The 27700-nt window shown below is 41.7% G+C and overlaps 1 protein-coding gene across 4 annotated transcripts in view; it reads right to left on the reverse strand.

The window, feature by feature from the left end:
• Window positions 1-14224: 14224 nt before the first annotated feature.
• KMT2C (lysine methyltransferase 2C) overlaps window positions 14225-27700 on the reverse strand; it is a 917733-nt gene continuing 904257 nt past the window's right edge. For all 4 annotated transcript variants that reach the window (XM_030198371.1, XM_030198346.1, XM_030198363.1 and 1 more), the window contains 4 exons: window positions 24795-24911; window positions 24182-24255; window positions 17664-17772; window positions 14225-16204 (listed from right to left, as the gene is read on the reverse strand). In XM_030198371.1, the coding sequence (XP_030054231.1) occupies window positions 16112-16204; window positions 17664-17772; window positions 24182-24255; window positions 24795-24911 (393 nt within the window). In that variant the 3' untranslated portion in view covers window positions 14225-16111. The remainder of the gene's footprint in view (window positions 16205-17663; window positions 17773-24181; window positions 24256-24794; window positions 24912-27700) is intronic.

Genomic DNA, 27700 nt, shown 5'->3' on the forward strand with positions numbered 1-27700 from the left:
TTCAAAGATATCTCCAAAACAGGGAAGATAGGGTATCCTGATTCTGAGGTTGCAAAAGAAACCATAGTAGATCAGGTGTCCTTAAATAAAAATCAGGCAAAAGATTACACATGAATACTGTCAAGTACTGAGCATGATGTAAATAGAAACAAACAGTTTGAGATGTCTATATGTGAATGCCAGAAGCCCAAGAAATACGATGGGAGAGTTAGAATATATTGCACTAAATGAAAAATTAGGTATAATAGGCGAAATCCACCATAAAGAAAATGTTTTTCTCAATGTGGAAACTCAAACGCGTGAAACCATTCTTCCTTAGGGAAATATTTCATGGCCTGATACTGTCAATGGTACTAAGCCACGTAGATTACTGTAACGGAATCTATGCCGGATGCAAAGATCAAATCATAAAGAAACTTCAGACCGCCCAAACCACAGCAGCCAGGCTTATATTTGGAAAAATACGTTTTGACAGTGCCAAACTACTCTGAGAAAAGCTTCATTGGCTACCAATAAAAGAACATATCACTTTCAAAATCTGCACGACTGTTCAGAAAATTATTTACGGCGAAGCACCGGGTTACATGACAGACCTCACTGACCTGCCAACCAGGAACGCCACAAAATCTGCACAATCATACCTAAACCTCCATTACCCAAGGAACTCAAATACAAATCCACCTATGCATCCAGTTTTTCCTACTTAAGCACACAACTGTGGAAGGCACTGCCAAAAGCAGTAAAAACTATGCTCGACCACCTACATTTCCGGAAAGCACTAAAGACAGAACTGTTCCAAACATAAAATACCTGGACACTTATGACACAATGGAACCAAAGACCGTATTGGACATTACCTGACCCTTCCTACCTTCTCCCTCACTAAGCTCCCCCAACTGTACCTACCACACATGTGCCTCATTCTAACACAAAACCGCTTTGAATTAATCCACACCATGTATTTGTTCAGACTGGAATCGGCTAACGTCGTTAACAGTAATATGTAAGCCACATTGAGCCTGCAAAAAGGTGGGAAAATGTGGGATAGAAATGTAACAAATAAATAAATAAATCTCTGAGACCTGGTGGAAGTAGGATATGTCATCGTAGTGATAGGGTGGATCGAACTGGTGGAGGGGTAGCATTGTATATTAACGAGAGCCTTGAATCAAATAGATTGAAAATTCTGCAGGAAACAAAATACATCTTGGAATCCTTATGGATTGAAATTCCATGTGTAAAGGGGAAAAGGATAGTGATAGGAGTGTACTTCCATCCACCTGACCAGGATGAACAGACGGATGTAGAAATGTTATTGGAAATTAGGAAGGCTAACAAACTAGGCAATACAATAGTAATGGGTGATTTCAATTACCCCAATATTGACTGGGTAAATGTAACATTGGGGCACACTAGGGAGGTAAAATTCCGTGATGAAATCAAGGACTGCTTTATGGAGCAGATGGTACAAGAGCTGACAAGAGAAGGAAAAATTCTAGACCTAGTCCTTAGTGGAGCAAATGATCTGGTGTGGGAGGTAATGGTGATGGGGCTGCTTGATAACAGTGACCATAATATGATCAGATTTGATATTAGCTTTGGAGTAAATATACACAGGAAATCCAATACATTAGCATTTAACTTTCAAAAAGGAGACTATGACAAAATGAGAAGAACGATGAAAAAAAAACTTAGAGGAGCAGCTGTGAGGGGCAAACATTTACATCAGATGTGGGTGCTATTCAAAAATACCATCCTGGAAGCCCAGGCCAAATATATTCCGTTTATTAAAAAAGGAAGGAAGGAAGACCAAACGACAGCTGGCATGGATAAAAAGTAAGGTGAAGGAAACTATTAGAGCTAAAAGAAAATCCTTCAGAAAATGGAAGAAGGAACAGACTAAAATAAGAAACAGCATAAGGAATGGGAAGTCAAATGCAAAGCGCTGATAAGGAAGGCAAAGAGGGACTTTGAAAAAAGATTGCATTGGAGGGAAACACACATAGTAAAATTTTTTTAGGTATATTAAAAGCAAGAAGCCGGCAAAAGAATTGGTTGGACAGCTAGATTGACTGAGGGGTAAAAGGGGCAATCAGGGAAGACAAAGCCATAGTGGACAGATTAAATGAATTCTTTGCTTCGGTCGTCACCGAAGATTTGGAAGAGATACCAGTGCCAGAAATGGTATTCAAAGCTGATGAGTCGGTGAAACTGAATGAAATCTCTATAAACCTGCAGGATGTAATGGGGCAATTTGACAAACTGAAGAGTAGCAAATCTCTTGGACCGGATGGGTATTCATTTCAGAGTACTGATAGAATTGAAAAATGTACTTGCAGAACTACTGTTAGTAATATTCAATTTATCTTTGAAATCGAGCATGGTACTGGCAGATTGGAGGGTGGCCAATGTAACACCGATTTTTAAAAAAGGTTCCAGAGGAGATCCGGGAAATTATAGACCTGATGTCGGTGCCGGGCAAAATGGTAGAGACTATTATAAAGAACAAAATTACAGATCATATTCAAAAGCATGGATTAATGGGACAAAGCCAAAATGAAGTGAAGGGAAATCATGCCTCACTAATCTTTTACATTTCTTTGAAGGGGTGAACAATCACGTGGATAAAGGTGAGCCGGTTGATATTGTGTATCTGGATTTTCAAAAGGCGTTTGACAAAGTACCTCATGAAAGACTCCAGCGGAAATTGGAGAGTCATGGGATAGGAAGTACTGTCCTATTGTGGATTAAAAACTGGTTAAAAGATAGAAAACAGAGAGTAAGGTTAAATGGTCAGTATTCTCAATGGAGAAGGGTAGATAGTGGGGATCCCCAGGGGTCTGTGCTGGGACTACTGTTTTTTAACATATTTATAAATGCTTTAGAGATGGGAGTAACTAGTGAGGTAATTAAATTTGCTGATGACACAAAGTTATTCAAAGTTGTTAAATTTCGAGAGGATTGTGAAAAATTGCAAAAGGACCTTATGAGACTTGGAGACTGGCCATCTAAATGGCAGATGAGGTTTAATGTGAGCAAGTGCAAAGTGATGCATGTGGGAAAGAGGAACCCAAATTACAGCTACGTCATGCAAGGTTCCATGTTAGGAGTCACCGACTAAGAAACGGAGCTAGGCATCGTCGTTCATGATACGTTGAAACCCTCTGCTCAGTGTGCTGCGAACGCTAAGAAAGCAAATAGAATGTTAGGTATTATTAAGAAGGGAATGGAAAACAAAAATGAAGACGTTATGCCGCCTTTGTATCTGTCCATGGTGTGACCGCACCTCGAAAATTATGTTCAATTCTGGTCGCTGCATCTCAAAAAAGATGTAGATTGGAAGATTCCATCTGTGGAATCGGAAAGAAGTAGAGAGATCGTGGATGCTTTCCAAAATGCTCTGCTCAGACAAATGGTGACAGAACCAACGAGGAAGGGAGCAACCCTGGATCTGGTGCTCACAAATGGGGATAGTGTGTCAAATGTTGGAGTGGGTGCCCACCTGGGCTGCAGTGACCATCAAACAGTTTGGTTTGATATGACAGCTGAAGTGGAGGGCGGCCACTCAAAACTCAAAGTCCTGGATTTCAAGCATGCTGACTTTAGTAAAATGGGGGAATACCTAAGGAAGGAGCTGATGGGCTGAGAGGACGAACAAGAAGTGGAAGGACAGTGGTCCAGGCTGAAAGAAGCTATAAATATGGCCACAAACCTTTATGTAAGGAGAGTAAATTAAAGCAAGAGAAAAAGGAAACCGATATGGTTCTCCAAGCAAGTGGCTGAGAAAATAAAGGCTAAAGAGTTGGCGTTCCTGAAATACAGAAAAACTCAAGAGGAACACGGAGAGGAATACCGGATGAAACTGAAAGACGCCAAGGGAGAGAGACATCTGGTGAAAGCCCAAGCGGAAGAACAAATGGCTCGAAATGTACGGAGGGGTGACAAAAATTTCTTCAGGTATATTAGTGAAAGGAGGAAGACTAAAGAGGGAATTATGAGACTGAAAGATGCTGCAAATCGCTATGTAGATAATGATGAAGAAAAAGCAAATTTGCTAAATAGATACTTTTGTTCTGTTTTCAAAGAAGAAAATCCTGGAGAAGGACTGCGATTGACTAGCAAAAGTACATATGAGAATGGAGTGGATATAGCACAGTTCACGGAAGAGAGTGTGTATGAACAACTTGAAAATCTAAAGGTGGACAAAGCCATGGGACCGGACAGGATCCACCCCAGGATATTGAGGGAGCTCAGAGAGGTTCTGGAGGGTCCTTTTAAATATTTGTTTAATAAATCCTTGGAGACGGGAGAGGTTCCGTGGGATTGGAGAACGGCAGATGTGGTCCCTCTTCATAAAAGTGGTGATAGGGAAGAAGCTGGAAACTACAGGCCGGTAAGCCTCACTTTGATTATTGGAAAAGTCATGGAAGCGATGCTGAAGGAAAGGATAGTGAATTTCCTGGAAGCCAATAAGTTGCAAGATCCGAGACAACATGTTTTTACCAAAGGGAAATCATGCCAAATGAATTTCATTGAATTCTTTGACTGGGTGACCGAAGAATTGAATCATGGACGTACTATAGACGTAATCTACCGTATTTTTTGGACTATAAGACGCATTTTTCCCCCCAAATTTGGGAGGAAAATGGGGGGTGCGTCTTATAGTCCTAAGGTAGCGAGGTCCGATTTCGGGATCGCCCTCCCCCCGAGTTCGGGATCACCCTCCCCTACTCACGTCACGCGATGTTCCCTGGTGGTCTAGTGACATTGGGGCAGGAAAGAGCCCCCTCTTTCCTGCCCAGCGCGCTCTCCATCCTCCTGTATGCTGCCTGACGGTCTCGGCGAGATTCAAAATGGCCGCCGAGAATTGAAGTCTCGGCGGCCATTTTGAATCTCGCCGAGACCGTCAGGCAGCATACAGGAGGACGGAGAGCAGCGCACTGGGCAGGAAAGAGGGGGCTCTTTCCTGCCCCGACGTCACTAGACCACCAGAGAACATCGCGTGACGTGAGTAGGGGAGGGCGATCCCGAACTCGGACAAGACGCATCGGAGCACCTAGGTTTTAGAGGAGGGAAAAAGGAAACATTTTTTTTTCCTATTTCCCTCCTCTAAAACCTAGGTGCGTCTTATGGTCCGGTGCGTCTTATCCGAAAAATACGGTACTTAGATTTCAGCAAAGCTTTTGACACGGTTCCCCACAGGAGGCTCTTGAATAAACTTGACAGGCTGAAGATAGGACCCGACATGGTGAACTGGATTAGGAACTGGTTGACGGACAGATGCCAGAGGGTGGTGGTTAATGGAATTCACTCGGATGAGGGAAAGGTGAGTAGTGGAGTGCCTCAGGGATCGGTGCTGGGGCTGATTCTGTTCAATATATTTGTGAGCGACATTGCCAAAGCGTTGGAAGGTAAAGTTTGCCTTTTAGCGGATGATACTAAGATTTGTAACAGAGTGGACACCCAAGAGGGAGTGGAAAACATGAAAAAGGATCTGCGGAAGCTAGAAGAATGGTCTAAGGTTTGGCAATTAAAATTCAATGCGAAGAAATGCAAAGTGATGCACTTAGGGATTAGAAATCCACGGGAGACGTATGTGTTAGGCAGTGAGAGTCTGATATGTACGGATGGGGAGAAGGATCTTGGGGTGATAGTATCTGAGGATCTGAAGGCTACGAAACAGTGTGACCAGCAGAAGAAAGGAGGTTTTAATGCCCCTGTATAAGTCGTTGGTAAGGCCCCACCTGGAGTATTGTGTCCAGTTTTGGTGGCTGTATCTTGCTAAGGATGTAAAAAGAATTGAAGCAGTGCAAAGAAAAGCTACAAGAATGGTATGGGATTTGCGTTATAAGACGTATGAGAAGAGACTTGCAGACCTGAATATGTATACCCTGGAGGAAAGGAGAAACAGGGGTGATATGATACAGATGTTCAAATATTTGAAAGGTATTAATCCGCAAACGAAACTTTTCCGTAAATGGGAAGGCGGTAGAACTAGAGGACATGAAATGAGATGAAGGGGGGCAGATTCAAGAAAAATGTCAGGAAGTATTTTTTCACGGAGAGAGTGGTGGATACTTGGAATGCCCTCCCACGGGAGGTGGTGGAGATGAAAACGGTAAAGGAATTCAAAAATGCGTGGGATAAATATAAAGGAATCCTGTTCAGAAGGAATGGATCCTCAGCGGAGATTGAGTGGCAGAGTCGGTGGTGGGAGGCGGGACTAGTGGTTGGGAGGCGGGGCTAGTGCTGGGCAGACTTCTACGGTCTGTGCCCTGAAAATGGCATATACAAATCAAGGTCAGGTATACACAAAAAGTAGCACATACGAGTTTATCTTGTTGGGCAGACTAGATGGACCGTGCAGGTCTGTCTCTGCTGTCATCTACTATGTTACTATATGTTACTATGATATAGTAGAATTAGAAAAGGTACAGTGAAGGGCGACAAAAATGATAAAGGGGATGGGATGACTTCCCTACGAAAAAAGGCTTAAGTGGCTAGGGCTCTTTAGCTTGGAGAAAAGACGCCTGAGGGGAGATATGATAGAGGTCTATAAAATAATGAGTGGAGTGGAATGGGTAGACGTAAATCGTTTACTCTTTCCAAAAATACTAGGACTAGGGGGCATGTGATGAAGCTACAAAGTAGTAAATTTAATACGAACTGGAGAAAATGTTTTCTCACTTGTGTAATTTAACTCTGGAATTCATTGCCAGAGAATGTGGTAAAGGCGGTTAGCTTACCGAAGTTTAAAAAAAGGTTTGGATGGCTTTCTAAAGGAAAAGTTCCTAGACCATTATTAAAATGACTTGGGGAAAGTCCATTGCTTATTTCTGGGATAAGCAACATAAAATGTATTGAACTTTTTTGGGGTCTTGCCAGGTATTTGTGACCTGGATTGGTCACTGTTGGAAACACGATGCAGGGCTTGATGGACCTTTGGTTTGTCCCAGTGTGGCAATACTTCTGTACTTAAAGTCCTCCTTAGTACTTTAGCCAGTGTGTTGCTGAAGATACTCCATCCATTCCTTGATAGATGGACACCATCACCGCTCAGTAGCTCTTGGAAGATCATCCCATGGTCTAGGAAACCAAAGCACTCATGCTGGCAGCATCCATGCAACCACACATTTAGCTCCAGGATGCAAGCTTGTCTCATTCAGCCATTACCTTCAACAGGAAGGATAGATGAGAAGACCACCTGTGCAACTAGGTGCTTCACCCTCTGATTTAAGGCCATGAAGTCCTGTTTGATATGTTAAGTAGGATACTTAGCAGTATCATTTCTGCCCACATAGATGAGCAGCACAGGAGAGTTGTCAGTAGGTTTCATGAGTCTAGGCAATCTGTCCAAGACATCACGAATCTTGGCAGCAAGCAAACAGCACACCATCCTGGACATCAAGTCTGGTCGGCAGATATGTGCCTCAGTGCCCCTCAGAAGTGACTCTCCAACCACCACCACTTTTCGCTTCTTATTGGCTACTTGTCCAGCGGTGTTTGGATTTTTGACTGTTCTCTTCCTGTTTTTGAGATGTTTCTAGCTCTTCTGCCTCTAGAGCTGTGAACCGATTCTTTAGTTCAACAGAAGATGGAGTTGGAGGGTTGATCTTGCAGGATCCAGTGGCCTGTGTCCAGCTGTGTTCTGTCTGCTCAAGATCTTCATTCTTTGCTGGAAGTCCCCAATGTTTCAACATACATCTCTGTGATGAGTTTCTGGTTGTCACAGATGTTTCTTAGTCTTGCCACCTCATCTCTTAATTTGTTTACTTCTTTCAGGAGGGATTCAATGTGCATCCAAGCATTCTACAAACTGAGTGCATCCAAACGTTCAGTCTGGACAGAGGCAGTAGCTGTAATGAGAGCCTCAGCTTTAGGGGCTCATTGTTTCTTTGCCATATTTCAAGTGTAGGAGCTGTTGTACTTGTGGATATAAGAAATGAAAATGGCCTATCAAAGTACCAACCTTATTTTTTCCAAAACCAGTTCTGTGGTATACAGGTAGCAGGTAGTTTTGGTGTAGGATCTAAGAATCTGTTCAGATTTACTCTGTGGGTGAAATCGAATGTACTTCCTTACCTATTAATTGGGATATTCAGCTACTGTCAACAGTGCCAGAAGGGCAGTATGACTGTTCTCTTTTGAAGTGGAGGCAAGGGAAAAGCCTGTAATAAGTTGATGAACAAGTTTAATGGAAAGAGAAGGTAAATTAATATTCTTTTAATAGTGGTATATAGAGAGTAGCTTTTAGAGATCCTTTTAATCTAAAGCAGGAAGGCACCTGATACCAAGTAGGAGAGTTGCTACAATCAGGAATGATTTACTTTCAGAAAACAGTTGTAATTTGGATAGAATTGTTTGTGATAAACAATGTACTAGAGCAGTGGTCGGCAAACTCATTAGTCAACAGAGCCAAATATCAACAGTACAACGATTGAAATTTCTTTTGAGAGCCAAATTTTTTAAACTTAAACTATATAGGTAGGTACATTATCCACCCCCCCACTTTCAAACGCATTACCAAAAGCCTTGAAAAGTATGAATGACCACTAAACTTCCGGAAAACACTGAAAACCAACCTGTTTAAAAAGGCATACCCATGATACCTGGCCGATCCAACATAAATGCCCAAACTATGCAACACAAGAAACTAAGTACAGTATGGACATAAGAACTCTCTCATGACATGATCCCTTAATATGGCTGTACCACATGAACTTTACCCTACCTGCCACAACATCACTCTGTTTCAAGACAGCCAGTTAATGGTTTTACTTATTAGTAGAACATAACCAAAGAGGCATGATAGGGTTGCATTTTCAATACCACAATATAAACATTCAATTCTGTACGAAGCTCAATCAGGATTTTGGTCGAATCACAGCACCGAAACTGTACTAGTGTCCGCAATGAACTCATTCAAACAGGCAATTGCAACTGGTAACATCATCATCCTCCTGCAATTCGACATGTCCAGTGCCTTTGACATGGTTAATCATGATATACTAATTCATACATTAGAATACTTTGGAGTAGGAGGCACAGTTCTCAAATGGTTCCAAGGATTCCTGACCACAAGATCATACCAAGTAATTACGAATGAGGAAAGATCACCCCCATGGATATCTGAGTGTGGAGTCCCCCAGGGATCCCCTCTCTCACCAACATTATTCAACCTAATGATGATACAGCTAGCTAAACTACTAGCCAATCAAAACCTCAACCCCTACATTTATGCAGATGACGTCACAATTTACATCCCATTCAAACAGGATCTAAATGAAATCACCAACGAGATCAATCAAAGCCTCCAAATAATGCACACTTGGGCAGATGCATTCCAAGTAAAACTTAAAGCGGAAAAAACACAATGTCTTGTACTCACCTCACAACATAACACAAAAAACTTCTCCACCATCATCACACCATACTGTTCCCTTCCTATCTCACAAAACTTGAAAATTCTTGGAGTCACCTTTGATCGAAACCTCACTCTTGATAACCACTTGAAAAACACGACGAAAAAGATGTTCTACACCATGTGGAAACTCAAAAGATTAAAACCTTTCTTTCCGAGACACATCTTCCGTACCCTGGTACAGGCAATGGTAATTAGTCATCTGGACTACTGCAATGCACTCTACGCCGGGTGCAAAGAACAGACAATCAAAAAAACTCCAAACTGCCCAGAATACGGCCGCCAGACTCATATTTGGAAAAACTAAATATGAAAGTGCAAAACCCTTAAGAGAGAAACTCCACTGGCTCCCACTTAAGGAACGCATTGCGTTCAAGATCTACACGATCGTACACAAAATCATTCATGCAGACGCCCTAATCTACACGCTAAACCTCGTAGACCTACCTCCCAGAAACGCCACAAGATCATCCCACAAATTTCTCAACCTGCACTACCCCAGCTGCAAAGGACTTAAATACAAGCTGATGCATGCCACTACCTTCTCTTACATGAGCACGCAGTTATGGAATGCATTACCTACAGACCTGAAAGCAATCAATGAAACAACCATCTTTCAAAAATCTCTGACGACATTCTTCTTCAACAAGGCCTACAATGAGATCCTATAGCCTCACTAAGAGGCGTATTTTCAAAGCACTTAGACTTACAAAGTTCCATAGTAACCTATGGAACTTTGTAAGTCTAAGTGCTTTGAAAATGATCCCCTATAAGTCACCTCACCAATCCACTCAATTATGAACGCCTACCTTCTATAACTACCCTAACCACTCTCTCCCTTCTTCTTTCTTCCCTTCCAAATCGCTACACACTAACTGTATCTGATATCCTGCAATGACAATGTTAACAAATCTATGTAAGCCACATTGAGCCTGGAAATAGGTGGGGGAATGTGGGATACAAATGCAATAAATAAATAAATACCAGGCCCAGCTAAGAAACAGGTTATAACTTATTTTGAGTTACTCTTCACTGGACCAAACTTGCTGTTATTGTGCCATCTGGATAGGCAGTGTCTTAAAAGGAGGTGGAGGATAAAGGATATATTTTTTGTCACACATTATCTCTAGCAAACTCAGGTTCAATGTGGCTTAGTTACATTTGAAAATACAGTAACACAGAATAATAGAATTCAGTTATATCATGGGAGCAAGTACATGGATATGTCAAACATTTTATATCGAGCTGTGCATTTAAAAGTCTGCCCTTTAATGTGTAGAACAAATTATTACTCTAAGTTAGAGTACTAATTTGTTCTACACATAAAGGGCACATTAAAGTCTCTATGGAACCAATACTTCTCTGACAGATGCTGAACTTCAGAGGGCCTTTTACCCGAAGGAGCTGAGAGAGGGTTAGATTTGTGCATAAGAAAAGCTTGGTACATCTGTACCACAAATTCTGAGGGAAAACCAAAGCCAGAAGACCCCGCAAGCAAGAGAGAGGAACTATCTGCCAGTTGTTCTGCAGCAACCGGTAAAGAAACAGATTGCTGAGCAGAAACAGCAGGGGAACCGAAAATCACAGCGGTTTCTGCCGTCTGAACCGCAGACTTTTCCTTCCCTGCCGTCACCTCCTTCCCTGAAGGAACCGGCCTGCCTGAGTTTTTCCGACATGCTGATGGCTCGTCTTTTTTTTTTAACCAGCGCGCTGAAAAGGAGGACAGCCGAAAGCCTTGAAGACTGAAAACCAAGGAAGATAAATGGACAAAGCTGCCTGTGTGAAATAGCAGTGCTCTTGGATTCCCAGGCTGTGTCAAGTGTCTGAGGGAGGCAGACGGGGGTCCAGGCGGCGACTCGGGGTCCGGGGAGGAGGGCGGCGGGGGGGGGGGGGGTTCTTTCTATTTTACCTTACCCCATGTGCTGCTGTGTGGTGCTCGGCTGCTGGCTTTGTGGCTGGCTGCTGCTCGTCTCTCTCCGGCTGGGGCAGGGCGCGCGCGGCCACTGCTAGACTGAAGGCACTTAAGAGAATCCTGCAGCCCGCCTCTGCGGGGCTTCTATTGGTCCAAATTGCGAGCAAAATGGACCAATAGAAGCCCCATGGAGGCGGGCTGTAGGCTGAAGAGGGGAGGAGGGGAAGCTGGGTTTTGAGTTGGAGTCGGACAGGACCATAAAAAAACCCGACGTGGAAAAAGTGCCCAATTGTGGAAGAGCCACACTCAAGGGGCCAAAGAACCGCATGTGGCTCGCGAGCCGCGGTTTGCCAACCACTGTACTAGAGCAAACTATTTAGGACGTGTCAACTCTGGGGTAGGTGGGGTGAGGGGTAGGGTGGGAGGGCCTAAACAACCAATTATCTGTAGAATGTGGTAGTTGTGAAATCTATCTCCAAAGTTGTATTAAAATACAACAAAGTCATAAGGGTTAGAAGTAGCCAGTTGATATAAGAAATAATGCTTAGCTCTTGAATAGTCAGATTCCAAGCAGTCCAAGGCCAGATTACTACTACTACTTAACATTTCTAGAGCGCTACTAGGGTTACACAGCGCTGTACAGTTTAACAAAGAAGGACAGTCCCTGCTCAATGGAGCTTACAATCTAAAGGACGAAATGTCAAGTTGGGGCAGTCTAGATTTCCTGAATAGAGGTATGGTGGTTAGGTGCTGAAGGTGACATTGAAGAGGTGGGCTTTGAGCAAGGATTTGAAGATCTCCAAAGACCACAGGTAAGGCCTCTGCCGCACTTTTCCAAAAACCTAGTCCCACCTCTTTGCATGAATAATGCAGCCTACAAGAGATCAGGTGATTCAGAGTTATGTGTAGAGAAAAGATAGGGGAGGGGAAGCAGATAAACTATTGAAAGTACTTAGAAATACAGTTAAGCAGGAAAAACTACAGATAAATATCTAGTTTTGCCCAGACTAGTGCTAAATCCACAACTATCGGGAGGCTTAATGGTTATGATATGCAGTGCCAAGGGAATAATCCTGTATCAGAATCAGCAGATTTCAAAGCTAGAAAAATACAACAGAAAATCACAAGGGTTAGAAGTAGCCAGTAGATATAAGAAATATTGATTAGCTCTGGAATAGTCAAAAATATCCAAAGATATTTATTCTTCAGTAATGACGATATACAATATGTCCATCAACTTTATATTCAGACAATACCCTTAAGAATGCCCAAAGGTGTTTGTTCTCCAACAATGACAATATAAACTATGTTCATCAATTTTGCAACACATGTAATTTACATTATTCTGTAAGTTATGCATGTATTCAGGAGAGTGTAAACTAAATCAATAATACTTTATTAAGGAGCATATTGAATGCTTTATTTCTTTCCCTTTTCTTCTTGGTCTCTTCCCTATAGTGTTGTGGACTGGGATAGGATTAATGATTTCTGGGTTATTTTAACTCATGTTTTTTTCCTTTGAAGAAGCTCGTTTCCTTATTTTATGTACAAGAGGATTCTTAGTTTCCATTCTTTTGAAGTATTTCAATAAATATTCAAAAAAATATCTTTACATCTATATTGAATTGAAATATTTTCAGAAAGAATCGTCATACCTGTACTGATCCACCTGTACTAACCCAGAATCTTAATTTCAGATATCTACACAGTAACGCCTATGTTTACTAAGGTGCGCTATGGGTGCGTTAGCCTTTTTAACATGTGTAAATGGTTTACATGCGTTAAATGCTAACATGCCCATAGAAATGTATAGGCACATTAGCGTTTATACACACCTTAAATTTAAAAGTGCGTTAGAAATGCTAACGCACCTTAGTAAACATACCCCTAAGATTCTTGTTTACTTATGGGGGAAGTTATCAAGCTGTGTTAAGACATGGTCAACCAAGGGGATTTTCTAGCATGAGGATCAGGCTGACAGCTACACTTCCTAGCTAAAGACACCTCTCGCTTAAATTACTGCAACTTGCTTCTCACAGGTCATCCACCTCTCTCCTCTTCAATCTGTTCAAAATTCTGCTGCACGACTAATATTTCGCCAAAGTCGTTATGCCCATATCAGCCCTCTCCTGAAGTCACTTCACTGGCTCCCTATCTGTTTCCGTATAAAATTCAAGCTCCTCTTATTGACTTAAGTGCATTCACTCTGCAGACCCTCACTACCTCTCCACCCTCATCTCTCCCTACACTCCCTCCCAGGAACTCCGTTCACTAGGCAAATCTTCTCCTCCATTGCTAACTCCAGACTCCGTTCCTTTTGTCTCGCTGCACCTTATGCCTGGAATGGGCTTCCTGAGCCGTTACGACTAGCTCCATCCCTGGCCGCCTTCAAATCCGGGCTAAAGGCCTACCTGTTTGATGCTGCTTTTGACTCCTAACTTGTCACTTGCTTGTAACCTTTATCTTGTCTTCCTCTCTTCAACAGTCCCTTTCCCTATGTGCCCTTCTGTATGTCTTACCTTTATCCTTATTGGTCCTGTCTGTCTGTCCTGATTTAGATTGTAAGCTCTTTTGAGCAGGGACTATCTTTTCTTCATGTTCAATTGTGAAGCACTGCGTATGACTGGTAGCGCTATAGAAATGATTTATAGTAGTAGTAATAAAGAGTAAGCAATGTTCTGCATGTAGTCAAGCTTTTGTAGCTGACAGCCAATAGATATCTTTAGCTAGGAGAGTACAGAAGTGGGCAACTGAGTGGACCAAATGACAACACTGAATATATTATGTTAGAATGACTTACCACTACTTTATAAAAGTTGAATGCTTTGTAGATTTGTGATGAAATATAGATACTGACCTACAATTCTATCATAAAAAGAAAACAGACTTGCTTTATAGATGTAAAATATTTTTATTTGTAAATGCTGATCTTCTAAATCTGTTTCCACAAATTCCAAAACCCATAACACTCTGTATACTTCAAAAAATTCATTTTTTCCAACATTAGATACTATTTTACAGGACAGAAAAAAAAACTGTAGGACAAATACTGGTAGGATGTTGGAATATTTTACAAGAGAAGAAAAATATTCAAGAAACAATTTCATACGTCTATTTATCAAGAAAAAAATATATGCAATTGATTTCTTCTGTAAGATAAAAAATACATCATGCCATATACAAGTTCAAGACTGTATGACTGAATATACCAACAGTTTACAGTCCACTTTAATTGTGCACACAAAACAAGAAAAAAAAAAAGCTTCATTTGAAACTTAGCATATGAAGTGTCAGTACCGGAATTTTAAGTATAAAATAAAAAGCAAACCTGGTTCAAAAGGCTGATTAAGTTTCTACAAGAAAACACAAACAGTGTTTAATTTTTTTAAAGAAATGTAAACAAAAACAATCCATACAAACATTTTAAATTACATTTTCCAAAACCCTATTGCCAGAGTCCTGCAAGCATAATTACATCTAATTTTTTTCCTCTTTTTTTCCTTTTTTAGATTTTTATTTTTTTTTACATTTTTTAAATAATTTGACATGAAGGCTATCTTATTAAATTTAACCTCCCGCTACATGAGTCTATTAAGTTTACATGATTTAGGCTGAACGGTGACCTAGTCCTGACTATTTTTGATTTTGCTGAAGGAAAACTTCAGCCTCCATTTGGGTGGTTTTAGCAGTTATTCACAGTTATTACAAGTTATAAGCACAAAAAGACCTGACTGGAGAAATAGGGATGCAACAATAGGATATAGAAAAAAAAAGATCTTTACAAGCTGCAATCAATAAATACATGCCCTTTGCTAGAATTGAAGTTTATCTCAAAGAAATATGCTAGTACAACAGTTAGCCTGTCTGAACAAAAATGATCTTTTTTAAAAACTATATTTTGGTTATTCCATAACAATTGTAATGGCATGTTTAGTAATTATATAAAATCATATTGTAACATCCCTACTGCAATTTTATAATTAGCTCCCAAACTGCTGCAGAGCTCAAAAGCATTTGGTCAATAACTATTTTATTTTGTATTTTCTTTCCAAAATATTTACACTTATGTACAAAGTAACAGGGTTTGTTAATTTTGCAGGTAACAGCAGCAGCTGGGTTTTCTTCTAACATTTTAAAAATAGCTTCATTCACTTATCCAATAATAAATACAAAAAGTTTCTCTTATTTTACAGAAATGAAAAACAAAAACCCTACAATAAACTGACTCATGGAATCAAGTATTTTAAGTGTATTTTAGTGCAAGTTATTTTCCCTTAGCTCTATCCCTAAGGAAGTCAATTTCAGTACATTCCTTGTTCAGTGGTGTCTACTTTGCTTAGTTTTTCATTAGAGGGCCTGCCCCCTTTTTTTTTTTTTTTTTTTTAATGTTTCAGATAAGGCAGTGGCCAGCACTTTGGGCTTCTTCCTTTCGCTGGTGATTTCGGTCTTACATTCATGGATCTCCACTGCCGGCAGTTTTTTTGCCTTGTCAAACCGTTTTCCACAGTGAGCTCAAGAGCAGAAGTGCTAGAGAGGACTCTCTCTCAGTTCAATGTTTTGCCTCTGGAAAGTTACACAGCGGTCCAATTACTGCCTGCTTTCTTCCTGAGCTTGTTTGACAACATTCAGGACTTCCAGAAGCAAATTTTTAAATGAAAAAATAAATTCCCAAACAAAACAGTTTCTTCTTAACAGAGCCCATTGTGTGTATGTGCATTTGTGCTGAATCATCACTTCTTCCCAAGGACAAATAAGCCTCCAGATAGCAAGGAATGCATTCAGTTCATCCATTTTCGGCAGTTTACAGCTCCACAGTGGCATGGAATCTTGTGCTGGTCATCTTCAAAATCAAACTTATAATCATAACAAAGCTGAAACAAACAACAGGGATCATGTGTTAAAAAGATGTCTCAAATAATGTTTCTCCCATTCTCCAATTAGGATGTAGTATAAAGGTCTCAACGTCAGTTTTGTCAGCTATTTTCTCTATAAGAATGTATGCATTATTGATTTCTGACTCCACCTTTCTCCTTCTAGCACTGAGGATCCTCTGTAATTGTCTTGTGCTTTCTTAAATTGTGTCTCTCATTTTGTCTCATCACTTCTACTCTGTTGGGAGTCCCTATTCCATGTATACACTACTCTTTCTTTCTTTCTGACATTATTCCTATGCTTGCCTTCTTTTATGATCCCTTTTTTAAAAGAACTTATCATAAAAATCTAGCCTTATTGTATATTATTTATACTTTAGATCCGAATGTCTCTCTTTCTCCTCTCTTCTAGTGCATAGTTAGGTTAAAGCTCACCTCCCAGGCTTATGGTATAGAAACTGCACCAGTTTGGTAGCTCTTCTCTGGAATATATCTATTCTGTATAAATCCTTTTTGAGATATGCCTCCAAACTGGATATAATATTATAGATGAAGTATCACCAATTATTTGTACAGACACAGTATTACATCTCTTTCTTCAGACTATAGTTTTTTCTAATGTACCACATTTTATTTGGTGTGCACTAAAAATAAGAGTGCGCTAAATGCTAGAGATGCCTGTATATTCCTATGGGCGTGTCTACCATTTAGAGCGCGATTATCATTTGTGCACGCTAAAAACACTAGCGCGTCTTTGTAAAAGTCCCTCCGAGTGACTTACCTGTCCTTCTGCCATATCATGAATCAACCAACTCCTTGAAGTGAACTTCCTTTGCTATCACCCTCTATGGATTTCATTAATCCTTTGTATCTCACTTTATAAACTTAAGATCCACCCTAACACTGTGAAGCACGTCTATGAATGTCCTGTGTGGTAACATTCAAGTTATTTCACAATCATTTCCGCTCCTTGTGACTCTGGCCAAATCACTTAACCCTCCATTGTCCCTGGTACAAAATAAGTACCTGAATATATGTAAACCGCTTTGAATGTAGTTGCAAAAAAACCTCAGAAAGGCGGTATATCAAGTCCCATTTCCCTTTCATTAATTATTCCACTAACTTTAATATGCAGCCCCCTCCCTGCTTCCACTCTTGAGGAGGACAGCATTTGCCATCTCGAGTCCTGTGGATCAACAATGGTCTCCAGACATTCATGGCATCGTACTCTGTTTAAATCCCACTATCCTGAGCACTTTCATTTCTAGTACTTTCTTCTGGATTATCTCTTTTGTAAATTAATGCATATATCCACATTTATCCATTTCTACACCTAGCATTTTTCTGCAATCTCTAGTCAATTGTCTCCTGTGAATATTCTACCATTTGATAGCAATTACCGATACTCTAGAAATCATTCAACAAAGGAAACATCTAAATGTTCAAATATGAATCTTACTTCTTCTCCTTTCTGTATTCTCCGATTTGAGCTGATGATAATCTTGTGTCCTTTTTCAAATGTCACTACCTCTGCCACACAATTAGGTGCACATGAATGGTTAATATACCTGTAGAAAAGAAAGTTCATTAACAAAAGTAATCTCCAACAATCAAAATCATGCAACAAAGATCAGCATAAGAAAATATATTAGTCAAATACTCATAGGTACATAAGCACTGCCATACTGGGACAGCAATAGATTTTCTCTAGGTCCTCCTTAATAAAGGTTAATGGACTTTTCTTCCAGGAATTTGTCTAAATCTCTCTGGTGGCAACGAATTCCAGAGCTTAAATATACACTAGGTGAAAAGTATTTTCTGTATTTTAAATGTACTATGTAATAACTTTATTGTGTGTCCTCCATACAGGTCTTTATCTGCTGTCATCTATTATGTAAATATAGTAGAATTGGAAAAGGTACAGCGAAGGACGACGAAAATGATAGTGGGGATGGGACGACTTTCCTATGAAGAGAGGCTGAGAAGGCTAGGGCTTTTCAGCTTGGAGAAGAGACGGCTGAGGGGAGATATGATAGAAGTGTATAAAATAATGAGTGGAATGGATCGGGTGGATGTGAAGCGACTGTTCACGCTATCCAAAAATACTAGGACTAGAGGGCATGACTTGAAGCTACAGTGTGGTAAATTTAAAACGAATCGGAGAAAATGTTTCTTCACCCAACGTGTAATTAGACTCTGGAATTCGTTGCCGGAGAACGTGGTACGGGCGGTTAGCTTGACGGAGTTTAAAAAGGGGTTAGATAGATTCCTAAAGGACAAGTCCATAGACCGCTATTAAATGGACTTGGAAAAATTCCGCATTTTTAGGTATAACTTGTCTGGAATGTTTTTACGTTTGGGGAGCGTGCCAGGTGCCCTTGACCTGGATTGGCCACTGTCGGTGACAGGATGCTGGGCTAGATGGACCTTTGGTCTTTCCCAGTATGGCACTACTTATGTACTTATGTACTTATGTACTTGTATTACAATCATGACCAAGTGCCTTCTTTCAAAGACTGATGCTGAAGCACCCTTACAGAGCCACTCCCATTGGCACAGGAAACTTCTAAAGCTAAAGCACTTTTCTGGAACCTGTCCTACCAGGGCTGAAAACTGTTATTGTTTTTAACCTATTCCACAAGAGTTTAAAATACCTACTGAAGCAGCCCTTGGGACTCCTGATGGTACTGTGTTGTCTCAAATATGCAGAGACAGTCTATTCAAGGTCACGTTATAATTGGGCTACTACAATATCATTCATGAACAATACTATAATGATAGCAGTGAGAACTGAAATCTGTATTTGGTCTGAATAGTGTTTTATAATTCATTTCATGTTTGTATCAGGTTGTACTGTGCTTTGTACAATCCAGCAACTGAAAAACATGAATATAACTTTTTTAACTAAATTATGTAGCGGGGTGGGTTGTGGGATGATTAAGGGAGGGTTGACATGCTTTATTTTGTTGAAGAGATCTATAAGATCCAAAGCTCTCTATATTGAGTTTGGATCTGCTTTTATTATCAGAGTTTTAAATGCTGATGGATGTTGTACATCTCTTATTGTTTTGTATGGGGATTGTGCCTGTTGCATGCGCTCAAGAATTATGCGTCAAGCACAGCTCGTGCGCAGGACCAGTGAAACTGAAATCTCTCTCAATGGAACTGACCTTGCTTGCCTCTGTTTTTTTACCTGATCGGCCATACCCTGCACTGGGATCTGCATGGCCTGAAACTGGGACTGGACGGAAAGGAGAAGGAGGCTGCAGGAAGGAAAATGTGCTGGGAACAGAGCTCTGTACCCCCAAGCTGAAGTTTTTTCCCCTTCCCCCAGCTAGGATTGCCAACTAGATCCAGATTCGCCGAACAAGGTTGATCCAGTCCTGGACTTACCCCAATGCATGCAGGGACTTGTAGCCTTGCTTTTCTTAGGGAATCCAATGGGGAAATCAGAACCACAAGTCCCTGCCTACAATGGGGTAAGCCCAGGATGGATCCAACCCTGTTGGGTGAATCTGAATCTAGTTGGTAACCCTACCCCCAGCACAAAAGCGTGTGATATAGATGGACCAGAGTTGGAATAAGCAACATAAAATGTATTGAACTTTTTTGGGATCATGCCAGGTATTTGTGACCTGGATTGGCCACTGTTGGAAACAGGATGCTGGGCTTGATGGACTAAAAACATACAATATTCTTTACTGTAAATTCGAAATGGCCAAATGATTTTCACCATACTCTTGTTTCTGTAGCCAACTTATGTTTGCTATTCATCCCAATCTGCTAATTCTTTACATAATAAATTTGACGACATTAAATCTGACATATGATTTACTGTCAGACTATTTCTCACTTTATATGCCAATCTACTCACTACTTGGAAACTGAAACAAGCTGGACTGTTACACATTCCTACATGGACACTACATGCCAGCAGAGTTCTTCACCTCAGTCGCACATGCAGAACATGGACAGACCCTCAACTGACACAAAATAGGGGCCACAAGAAACATGCAGACAAAAACTGGAGAACCCCCCCCCCCCCCCCCCCAAAGGAAGACCGATTCTATATGCAGTGAAAGATTCTACAGTCACTGAAAATACTGGTAAAAGTAACAGAAATGCATTTTCTTCCATATGCTGTTAAATACAAAATTAGAAAAGATATATATTTAAAAAAAAGCAAGCATCCATGAGCAATATATTTCTAAAAAAAAGGAAACAACCATGAGCAGCATATCCCCCCCCTTTCCTTTCCCTCCCTGAGCAGCATGTCCCCCTCTCCATCCCCTTCTATATGCTGTATTTTCCCTTTTCCCTTCCTTCCACATACGACATATCTCCCTCTCTTCTCCATTAAGGTCTCTCCCTCTCATCCATGTGCAGCTTGTCCCCTTCTTTCCCTCTCATCCACGCTTTTCCGTTTCCCTCCCTCTCATCCACGCAGCTTGTCCCCTTCTCACCCTCTCATCCACGCAGCTTGTCCTCTTCGCTCTCCCTCTCATCCAAGCAGCTTGTCCCCTTCTCACCCTCTCAGCGTGTCCTCTTCTCTCTCCCTCTCATCCACACAGCTTGTCCCCTCCCTCATGCAGCATGTTTCTCAAAACCCCTCCCCACTTACACAGCCCTGGTGGTCCAGTGGTCAGCTGAGGCAGGAGTGATCCTCCTGCGCTCCTGCCTATACAGTCTTTACTCTTCTCCATACTGAAAATGGCTGCCGTGAGCTCCCACAACAATCTCAAGAGACTGCCGCTGAAACTTACGGCAGTCACTTTCAGTATGGAGGAGAATGTAGACTGCATGGGCAGGAGCGTAGGAGGAACTCGGCTGCCCTAGCTGATTAGTGCAACAACCGGCTCGCAAAATTTGACAAAAAAACAACAACCGGCTCGCGCGAGCCAGCTCCAGCATAGCAGTCTATATCAAATTTTTAAGCATCATCATCATAAAGGTAAGTTGGACTTGGGATAGTCAGTGAATGTTATTTAGTGCGATGGAAGAACTGCTCAGTGAGAAATCTAGTTCTTTCCTGTATTAGGTTCCTCACTGATATGCTTTCATGTATTGCATAGTAACAGCCACATCTCAATAGCAAGCACTCAACTGTGTGCTGTCCTGCAGTAGAAAAATATTAAGTTACTTTATTTTGGCATGTCAACTTAATTTTTGAAAAGTTGGCTAGAATACTAAATGAAGCTCAAAAAGTGGTATTTTCAGTGTAAAACAAGTACTCTCATCTTCTTGTCTTTGTTTGACTGATAGTTTTACAGAAGACACATTTTGATTTAACTGACTACCTTAAGATAAAGTTGGGTAGAGGAAAAGCCTAAAGGTTAGAGCAACAGGAAGGGAACTGGAAGGCCCAAGTTTCAAATTTCACAGCATCTCCATGTAGCCTTAGGCAAGATACTAAATTCTCCTTTGCCTTGAAATGGATGGGGACAGCACTGGCAACCCACCCTGTTCAAGGTCTGCCATGGAAACAGTGGCGTAGCCAGACCTCACATTTTGGGTGGGCCCAGAGCTAATATGGGTAGGCACTATGTATATATAGGTGTGAGTAGTTTTTTCTAGGATCCTAAATAATTTTTAATAAACAGTCTGCCCAACAGCTGTCCTACAGCAACATAAACCACATACATATTTGGAACCTATGTTGCAAACCTTAAAACCACCATACCGAGAATACAAAACACTGAGGACCTATACAGCAATTCTACCATACTATAAGCAGTCATTTCTATGAGTCACACAAGGAAAAGGAAAGCATCTTAAACACTACAGTGAGCACCAGAACATCAATTCACCTATTGTAAAACGAAACCAGACAGAACAGTACAGATCGTCGATCCTGCACAGTCAATGCCAACTGAAAGCCATGTCTTTTTCACAAACACAGATACACCCTAATCCACTATAAAATAAGTAATCATAAACTTTCTATTTAGACAAAAATTAAACTGAACCCCCAAGATGCCAGACTCTGCATACAATGCAACACCACAGAAACAGAAAATGTCCCCTAGTACTGTGCAAAATATAAAGACAGCAGATGTAAATTTGAAAAAACTAACAAATACCAATCACCACTTTACAAATTAACAAATAGAAATAAAATAATACCATTTTATTAGACTAATAAAGGCCAAAACCTTCTTCCTCAGGTCAATACAGTATAGTGCTGTTACAGTATCCTATTCTGACCTGAGGAAGGAGGCTTTGTTCTCCGAAAGTTTGTCAAAATGTATTAAAATTAGTCCAATAAAAAGATTAACTTATTTACATGTTCTATTACAAACATTTATTAACACAGCTACAATACTACTTTATCCTAAAGCAAAAAAATAAAAAATATATTTATTTACAGTTTGTTGTCTCTGGTTTCTGCTTTCCTCATCTTCTTTTCACTGTCTTCCTTCCATCCAGGATCTGTCTTCGTTCTTTCTCTGCCATCCAGTGTCTGCCCTCTCTGCTGTCCCCTCCATCCAAATGTCTGCCCTCTCTCTCTGCCCTCTATCTCTGCCCCTTCCATCCACCATCTGCCCCTGTCTGCCCTCTCTCTCTCTCTCCCCCTTCCATTCACTGTATCCCTTTCTATGCCTTCCATCCACTGTCTGCCCTTTCTCTCTGCCCCTTCAATCCACCATTTGCCCTCCCTCTCCCATCCATCCAGGGTCTGCCCTCCCTCCCCCTTCCATCCAGGATCTGTCTCCTCTCTCTGCCCCTTTTTTCAGCTCCCAGTTCTAGCCCCCTTATCCCACCTGCCCCTAGTTCTAGCCCCAGCCCACATCTCCCACCTGCCCCCCATTTTCAGCCCCCAGTTTCAGCTCCATTATCCCACCAGCCCCCAGTTTCAGCCTCAGCCCTTTTCTCCCACCAATCCCGAGATTCAGCCCCCAGCCACTTCTACCTGTCCCTTTTTCAGCCCCCAGTTTCAACCCCAGCCCTTTTCTCTCACCAGTCCCGAGCTTCAGCCCCAGCCACTTCTCCCTGTCCCCTTTTCAGCCCCCAGTCTCCACAGTTTCAGTCCCTGCCCATTTTCAGCCCCCAGTTCCAGTGCTAGCCCCCTTATCCCACCTACCCTCCTTTTCAGCCCCAAGTTCCAACCCCCTTCATCCACATGCCTTGCATTAGGGCTCCCCCTTTTCAGCCCCAGACCCATTCTCCCACCTGCCCCAGGCATGTCCCATTTTCCCACCAGCCCAAGGCATGGCCTCTATTTTCCCTACTGGCCCCTTCTCAGATCCCAGGTCCAGCCCTCTTCTCCCATCTGAGACCCCCCTCCCCTGAGACCCGACCCCCTCCCCCCATCTGAGACCCCCCTCCCCACCCCTCCTCCCATCTGAGACCCCCACCCCAGTCCCCTTCTCCCATCTGAGACCCCCCCGACCCGACTACCAGCTCCGTCGACAGCCCTCTTAGTTCTCCTGCCACCACCCTGCCTTAAAAAAAAAATCTGTGAAGCCGTTTCGCAGGCAGCGCTTCATGTCTCCCCTGCGTGCATTGTAAAAGAAGGAAATCGCCTCGTCGTCTTTGAGCCTTCCCTCACTGTGTCCCCCCTCCAAGGGCGGGACACAGTGAGGGAAGGCCTGAAGACGACAAAGCAATTTCCTTCTTTTACAATGCACGCAGGGGAGACGCGAAGCACTGCTTGCGAAACGGCTTCACAGATTTTTTTTTTAAATGCCCGATTTTCCGAGCGCTGACTGGGTGGGCCTGAGTTGTGATTGGGTGGGCCTGGGGGGCGTAGCTATGGCCCTGCATGGAAACCACTGCCCTTGTGTTGCAGCCCCCATAAATCATTCCCAGTTTGGTGCTTGTCTGCAGGGGGAACTACCATACCATACCTTAAGATAGTGATTTACCAAGGGCCTAGAATTTGCATCTCAGAATACCCCAAACTTATTATTCAGGATTTTAATTACCAGTCCATGTTTCCACCTTATGAGACCAGAGTTCTTTAAAAGAGCTACATACCTTGCAGGGCCTCCCGTCAATGTTGCATCAATAACATGATCATTATCAATGCGGAACATGTACACACCTCGATTCTAAACAAAATAAGGGAAGGTAGAGAAAAATCAACATACCTTGCAGCAAGTGAATGGAAAGTCTAACAAAATGTGCCCAGAATTTATTAGAATACCTGTGATACTGTACAAAGATACAACATAAATTGCATTTAAAAAATACTTTTTAATAGAATACATGTGGACTTCTATAATGAAAAGTACTGGGCACTAAGAATGATTTCAAGAGGTTGGTGCCTATTTTAGCATGGTAGCATGCAAAATTGGTTGAATGTAGTATAGCTACTACATTCAAAATACCATGTTTAAGGAGAATGAGTGAAACTTGTAATTGGAGTGTGGGTGTACCGGCATCTAAAATCTATCACATTTTCATGAGCTATACCCATCTATCACTGGGCTTACTGCTACTTAAAAAAATGTAACTATTATTCCCTAGCAGATCAAAAAAAAATCACTCCATCTAGTAGGAACCTGTCAGATTCTAAAAAGTGCATCAAAGTAATCTGAATAAAGCTGCTTATAAATTAAAACATTCCCCAAAAATAGTTAGATAATACCTGAGATTCATAAAGTTTCTCCTTCCTGTTGGCTACTTCATTACGGATGATAGTTCCAATGTATTCGATGACCATGGTGTGCTTTTCAATATCTCTAGCAGCATATAACCCCAGACCCTGCAACAAAGATTATCATCAACAAACAGTAATTTAGGATTATAAAGGGTAAGTGCTTACCTGTACATCATGTTCTGTGAAACGAGCATTCTAAGAGTCACATAAACCTGTAACATCATCTTTTATTAATTTGTTCCAGTTTTCTAGATACTTTGGCTCTTGGATATGAGAAATTGAAGTTCTCATTTTTTTTTGTTACTTTACTTTAATCTCACTATACTTCACACATCATGTTTTCTTTCTTATCTCAGGATCTAGTCATGATAGAGTGCACTATGTTCATTGATGAAATGCTGTTTCCGTATTTTCTATTTTGTTTCTGTTCCTTATTTTTTTGTATGATTATGACTTGTCAATAAACACACATAAAAAAAAAAAGGGGAAAACGGACTCTTTTTAAAAATGGCCTGATAGTATTTTCATAGATATGCAATCTGCCTATTTTTAGAAATAGGGAAACTGCTTACTTATAAATGCTTTTTTAAAGAAAAGCATACCACACTGCCACGCTGATAGGAATGAATAAGAGCTGCCCAATATTTAAACATCAACAGGATGCAAAGAAAACAAAAACACTTAAATGATGCAGTAAATATTCAGATTTTTTATAAAAAAAGGAAGATTCAAAACATAGTCCCAGAGATCAGGTTCTTGAAAGATGGAAGACAGAATGAATTATCTTAAGTACAATTTTTGTAGAAGAGACAAGTCAATCTGGAAGATCCAGTGACAGTAGTGGTTTCCAAACTGTGGGTCAGGACCCCCAATGTTGGTTAAATCATCAGTTGATGAGGGTCACAGAAACAGGACTGCTCCCCCTTATCTCTGGACATCCACTGTGACCTAGGCTCAAGAGGTTGCCTATGTTTCCACTAGGACTTTTAATGCAGCGAAGATTCTTACTTGTAGCAGGTATGCTCCAAGGACAGCAGGCCTTATATTCTCACATGTGGGATAAATGCGAGCCACGTTGTCCAGTCTGGAACTTCTAATCAGCTTGTAAGAGATTTGTGGAGCACGAGTCATGCTCCACTGCGCACGTATGAGTGTCTTCTTGCTCGCCACAAGAGTGTGGTACCATACTATATAGCATATGAAAGTAAAAAGAGAAGACAACTCCAAGGGGAGGTGGAAGGGTTGTGAGAATATAAGGCCTGATGTCCTCAAAGAATACCTGCTACAGGTAAGTATCTTTGCTTTCTCTGAGGACAAGCAGGGCCTATTATTCTCACATGTGAGGAATGCTTAGCAACCAGGCTCACTGAAAATAACTATTGGTCAACTGGGCCTCGCAACGGTGAGAACAGAACACAAATCAACCTGAAACTATATACAAACTGAGTGAGAGTGCAGCCTGGAACAGAATAAAACAGTCCCAGGAGGATGGAGTTGGATTCTAGACCCCAAACAGATTCTGCAGTACTGTCTGTCCAAACCGACTGTCGCATTGGGTATCCTGCTCAAGGCAGTAGTGAGATGTGAATGTGTGGACTAAAGACCATGTAGCAGCCTTGCAAATTTCTTCAACGGAGGCTGATCTCAAGTGGGCTACCAATGCAGCCATGGCTCTGACATTGTGAGCCTTGACACGACCCTCCAGGGTCAGCCCAGCCTGGGCATAAGTAAAGGAAATGCAATCTGCCAGTCAATTAAGAGATTGTGCGTTTCCCAATGGTGACCCCCACCTGTTGGGATCAAAAAGAAACAAAAGTTGGGTGGACTATTTGTGGGGTTGAGTCCACTCCAAGTAAAAGGCCAATGCTTGCAGCCCAAGGTGTGCAAGGCGCTCTCGCCAGGATGGGCTTGAGGGTCAGGGAAAGAATGTTGGCAAGACAATCGACTGGTTCAGACGGAAATCCAACACAATCTTGAGGCAGGAATTTAGGGCGCCTGCAGAGAACTACTCTGTTGTGATGAAACCTAGTATACGGTTCATCCACTATTAAGGCCTGAAGTTCAATGACCCTATGAGCTAAATTAACAGCCACAAAGAAAATGACCTTCCAGGACAAATACTTCAGATGACAGGAATCCAGTGGTTCAAAACGAGCTTTCATCAGCTGGGTAAGAATGACGTTGAGGTCCCACGACACTGGTGGAGGTTTGACAGGGGGCTCTGACAAAAGCAAACCACTTATAAAGCGAACAACTAGAGGCTGTCCAGAGATGGTTTACCCTCTACACATTGATAATAAGCACTAATCGCACTGAGGTGAACCCTTATGGAGTTGTTCTTAAGTCCAGACTCAGAGAGGTGTAGAAGGTAATCAAGCAGGGTCTGCATTAGGTCAGGAAGTGGGATCTAGGGCCCTCCTTTCACACCAGACGGCAAACCTTCATTTAAAAAAAAATAACACCTCTTAGTGGAATCTTTCCTGGAAGCCAGCAAGACCCAGGAGACACCCACTGGAAGACACAAGGAAGCAAATTCTAGGCTCTCATCCAGGCCGTGACGGTCAGAGACTGGAGATTGGGATGCAGAAGTGATCCCTTGTTCTGCGTAATGAGGGTTGGAAAACATTCCACAGTTCTTTGGAGGATAACTCCGGAAGAAGAGGGAACCAGATCTGCCGGGACCAGTAAAGAGCATCAGAATCATGATCCCTCAGTCTTGCTTCAGCAAAGTCTTCCCCACGAGGAGTTTGGAAGGATATACATAAAGAAGACCTGTCCCCTAGTGTAGGAGGAAGGCATCTGACACTAGTCTGTCATGGGCTTGAAGCCTGGAACAGAATCAAGGGACTTTATAATTGATCTGAGTGGCAGAGATCCACCGAGGTGGTGTTCCA

The sequence above is a fragment of the Microcaecilia unicolor genome, chromosome 1 (genome assembly GCF_901765095.1).
Source record: "Microcaecilia unicolor chromosome 1, aMicUni1.1, whole genome shotgun sequence".
NCBI lineage: Eukaryota > Metazoa > Chordata > Amphibia > Gymnophiona > Siphonopidae > Microcaecilia > Microcaecilia unicolor.